Source organism: Protobothrops mucrosquamatus, unplaced genomic scaffold (assembly GCF_001527695.2).
Source record: "Protobothrops mucrosquamatus isolate PMUCROS unplaced genomic scaffold, P.Mucros_1.0 scaffold1644, whole genome shotgun sequence".
Classification (NCBI taxonomy): domain Eukaryota; kingdom Metazoa; phylum Chordata; class Lepidosauria; order Squamata; family Viperidae; genus Protobothrops; species Protobothrops mucrosquamatus.
The window spans coordinates 351333-356782 of NW_015387803.1; the positions used below are offsets into that span (position 1 = coordinate 351333).

The following is a 5450-nucleotide window of genomic DNA, read 5'->3' on the forward strand; positions in this document are numbered from 1 at the left end:
AAGCCCCACTCCCCCTCCCCTTTTGCTTTCGCTCCCGAGCCGGCGCTTTTTTTTTCTTGAAATTTCCCTCTTAAAATGAAGGTGCGTGTTATACGCCGGTGCGTGTTATACGCCGATAAATACGGTATATTATAAATCTGCTTGTCACTGACTAAAATGAAAATCATAGCTGGTTCAGTACTACAAATGAGATAGAACGGTTTAATTGTTAATCAAATTGTATTAAAATAAAAACATGTACAACAAAATAAATTAAATCCTTCTGGTGAAACATATTATCCTTCTCATGAAAACACATTGTTTAAATTCTTTTTTCAGTGAATTAAGTTACCACTGATTAAGTCATTAATAATTTTGTCAATGAAATAAGTCATTGCCACTGATTTTCCTTTTTTCTCATGCAAATAAATGAACAATAATCTTGTAAACCATAGGAAATCTGTTAAAATTAATATCCTTTCTACAATCCCCAGTCACAACCCTTCTTTGCAATATCATATAAGAATGCTATATGACATTCTAATATTAAATCTGGGCAGTTATTATTATCCAACTTTCTGGAATCCCCAAGACACTGCCAAGAATTCTAGATGAAAAATAGCACTGTAATTAAGTTTACCCAGTGGCTTGTTAGAATTTTGGTTACCATACTGTGAGAAAGCAACCAGTAAACATTTTGTTCTGATTTTCCAAAATTTGGTTTAAAGGACAGAGAAAACTTTGCAAAATGATCTGCTCCCCACATCATTACTCTAAACTTTCTCTGGTAAATATGTTTTCTCCTCTGCATTGCAATTTGCACAACTATTGCTGACTGTGATATTCAAATAGGGCAAATAAGGATTCAAGAAAACTTGAAATTATCTGTTATGGGAGAAGGAAAAGGCAACATTTGCCATCTAAATGAAATTCCTGATACAAAAGAAACACTTTTACTGATTTCTAATGCTAGGTATGTTTATTAATCAATAAATATTGTATCCACAATAATAGTCAAGTCAATAAAATGCTCAATATTTTTCACTAATTATTATTAGAATGCAATGTCAACTATTATATTACAACTCTTCTACGATGATATAAACTTGCCCGGTGGTTTTCTATGTGATTTTTTTTGGAAATTATGTCAAATAACTTTCTAATATAATTTTTTTTAATTTACTTCTAAAATAAAGAAAGTAAGCCTTATTACCTAAAATAGTTTTCTGATATGTAAATATCCAGTAACATTACCAACATGTACCACAGTTACAATACTGAACTTACTATAATAAAACATGTATTAAATAAAATACATTAGTATTAAAACAGACTAATCTAAATTCATTATAACTAAATTTTCACAGCACTTAACATATTCAGAAATATAGCCAAAATCTGTAAAGAAAATGATAAAAATACATATATGTTAGATATGCTTTCCCACAAATAATTTACAGCAACTGCCTCTGAAATCCATGCCATTATCTCGATCTCAAAAACATTTTTAGATTAAAAAGACATGAGAAATGACTATATAAGCCATCAAGCTTATCGGTAAACTGAATATTTCTATTCATTTTCTCCTAAAATGTCAGTGTGTACAGATGCTTTCAAAAGCAGAGAAATGTAACATGCTACATTTACTTGCATTCACTATTGTGCAACAGCTGCTCAGTGTGAAACTATGAACTATCAAAATATACAATTAGCATACATTGTGTAAGTCACAAAGACAACAGGCATAAAGGTCAAGTTACCTACTTACCAGATAAAACCGGAAACACTATGATTCCAACAAGATAGATTTTATTTTTAAAAGAATTACGAAGAGTAGCATTTTATTTGGTTACAAGAAAAACAAACACATTTATGCAGCATGAAAATCAATATACCTGGAACAGACTCAGTCAGGTCAAAATCTTCTAATAATCAATATTGTACTACCGGTAGGTTGTTTTTAATATATCCTTTCATATTGTCAAAATATATTAGAAGCCCTCCTCTCAATGATTCTTTCTGAAAATTCAAACATGTTCCTAATTAGCACATGACATATTTATGTATGGGTTTGTTTTTGTTTATATTATCAAAACTCCAAATTTATTTTGAATTATTTTTTTCAGAGGAAAAGGTTAAAAATTCAACTACTTAGAAAAAGTGTTTTTCATCTACAATTCTTCAATAATGAAGAATTGTAAAGATTCCCACCTAAGAGGTCATTGATTATATCTTCAAAGTCTGATGAAGTATAAATGAACAATGTTCAAATGTTAATTTTAAGACCTCACATATCAAGATATTAACTTGCACTAATTCTGGACTACATGAATATTTAACTCTTCCTTGCTTTTATCATGTTGCAATACGATACACCTCTTGAACTTTAGTGCAACATATTCAAATGACTTCAATAATTCTGGCAAATGTGACATGATTCACAAAAAAATGTCAACAATATGTTAATTCGGTTTTAGTGGAATGAAAGAATAACAAGGATAAGAAGATTACAGCAGAGCTCCCCAAACCCTCTGGCTGTGACCCACTACTGGGCCTTGAGCCATTTGGAACTGGGCTGCAGAAGTGGCGGGTAAGCACACGGGCATGTCTGTGCATCCCCACTTGCATGAAAAGTGTGTGTGCACATGCTCCATCTGGGTAAACAGCAGGCGTGCATGCCTGCCATTTGCACGGAACTATCCCCTCCCCCCCCCGATCTACAAACAAATAGTTAAATATTTTAAGTTATTCCCTAAGCTGTTCGATGTGCTTAAGTACACAAACAAATCAAGTTTCTTTATTGTGCTGCCCATTAAAAAAGAAATTTGTATAGATTAATAAAATGAATAGGAGTGCTAAATAATCTTAGAAATAGAGGACCATGGCAAGAATTACTCTTTATATTACCAAACAAAACAGTATAGGGGAAAAATTACCAAAAAAGATAACATTTTAATAACATGACATCACAATACATTGTAGAAATCGTGATTTTCTTTAAAGTATTTTCCGTGCGTTTGGGGAAGATGTGATAGGAAAGTAGGGAATGGAGTATTTTAAATATATCCTTCTCTGTATCCTGCAATCTCCCAATTTGCTATAGAGAACCAAAATTAGGATCTGGAAATCTGATTTAGTAATGTACTGTACAGATGTAGAGATACATATATTATTTTCCCAATGTTACAGCATTTATTATAGCAACAACATACTAGATTGACAGCATTGTACAAATAAGACACTAAAATATAACAATGTTTATTCATTGAAGTTTTATGTTACTCTACAACATTCTAAAATTGAACGATGCATTTATTTAATTCCTCATTTTATAAATCTTTTGACCATAAGCTTTCAGGAACATAATAAACACATGATTATTTAACACAGAAAGAGACGTGTATTCTGAATGTATCTTAAACAATGAGGACTGTACTTTAATTCTCCTTTCTTTAAGAACCACTTTGACATGGAATCTTACTTCAGTACAAACTACAATAAAAACACACTTAAGTATCTTTACCCAGTGCTTTGAGATATTACAATCTAAAGTGATTAACATTCCTAAAACATAAAATTTGAGAGACTCCACAAAATAATCTAGGAAGAGGGATCCTTTTTTTAAAAAATTCCAAAGAATATGTAATCCATGTGATGAGATTAACCATATTGGCTATAGAACTTGAAGATACAAAAGAAAATAAAAACAACTTGTTCCAAGAACACAATGTGAACTTCCCAGACCTAATGAATAGATGCTGATTATGTCAGCTTGATCATAATCTGCAAATTCTGATCATTTTTGGTAAGAAAACTTTATACAAATCTTAGTCTGGTAATTTACTTGCTTTTAAATTATTGGTTGTAAACAGCTTCTTTGCATTCTAATGATAAAAATCAGAGGCTCCATGTTTCTTTTAAAAAAATAACATATATGGAAAACTTTTAAAATATCCATCATTTGAACTCTAAAAATGTGGTCTGTATGTGTGTATGTATATGTATATAAGTATTTATTATTTTAAAATAATTGTAGATGTATATAAGTATGTATATGTATAAGTGTATATGTATGTACAGTATATATGAATATGTGCGTGTGTATGCAGTATATGTATACACACACACGTGTGCTCACAAACACATATATAGATATATATATAGATATATAGGTATAGGGTTTCCTGCCTGAGATGACCTCCATGGTCCCTTCCAACTTTATCATCATCATCATCATCATCATTATACACATGCACACACCATTTGGCTTACAAATGGCTCTTTGGAGAGAGATTCCACACATAACAGCTTTCACAAGCAGACTATCAAAAATTATATAGCTTCCTTCATTACCTTTTAACATGATCTTCCCAGTTGATCCTCCTGAAATATTTAAGGTGCCACTTCTTGCTCCCAGAGATATAGTAGCTTCGAGTAAGGCTCCACTGATAAAGTCTGAAAGAGAAGTTCTACTTAAAGTAGCCCGGTATTCAGAAACTCTTTGAGGACATGGGGTCATGCAATTTGCATGATGGCCTGATCTTAACAAAATCCTCTCTGGATAGGGAAAGCAGTCCAAAGAATCTTCAGCTCCTTGTGTTGACCTGAAGAGCTGAAAAACAATATTGGAGTGAATAAATTGAATTCTGCGTTGAATTTATTCATTTTTCAAGCATAAAAACACACTTAAGTATCTTCACCCAGTGCTTTGAGACATTACAAAAAGAAATAAGTCTAATTTAAGAAAGTGCTCTTTCGGGAAGCTTTCATACAAGGCTTTCACTGACTAATTATGCTGTGTCACTTACATAATTTTGGACTCCAGATAAAGACTTCAATCCATCTGTCTTACCTCTATTCCCCTTACCCACTCTCCAGCATTACTGTTCTTTTTTTCTTATTGGGAAAATAATCTGTTAAGGAGTCTCTAGAATGGATTATTAGTACTAAGAGGCATTTATATAGAAACTCCTCTGGAAATAATCAAGACACTGTAAATTGTAAATTGTCAGAAAAAAATGAAGATGTGACAGGGCTGCTGAGAGCTTTGTACTACAGAAAACAATTGTAACAAGATTTTAAAAAGGCTTCATACAGGCTAGTTTTACACATTATACAAAACTATAGTGTGACTTCCTTGCATATGGCTTAACATGTTGCATAAATCTAGCCAATCATATTTTAACAATACTTATTGTGATTTATGAATAACTAAAAGGCAAAACAGGTAAATTGCTTTAGCAGAAGGATCCTGGACCAATTTCTGAGAAGTTGAAGGGGCGTTGTCTTACCTGAACGCCTTTTCTCAGCACGGAGATGGAGGATCCACCCGTGGGTTGTGACTGTATTCCTGCCCAATCAGATCAAGTCAGCCAAAGTTGTCACGCCCTGTCCTTGGACCTATGCCCAGTCTTGACGCGAGCGTAGCACTTGACTGATCGATGACGTACTGGCTCATACACTAATTACCT

General features: G+C 32.7%; 1 protein-coding gene across 1 annotated transcript in view; it reads right to left on the reverse strand.

The window, feature by feature from the left end:
- The window catches only part of PLCE1 (phospholipase C epsilon 1), a 133719-nt gene that overhangs the window by 77579 nt on the left and 50690 nt on the right, over positions 1-5450 (reverse strand). The window contains exon 2 of the mRNA XM_015822694.2: positions 4333-4591. Within this exon, the coding sequence (XP_015678180.2) occupies positions 4333-4591 (259 nt within the window). The remainder of the gene's footprint in view (positions 1-4332; positions 4592-5450) is intronic.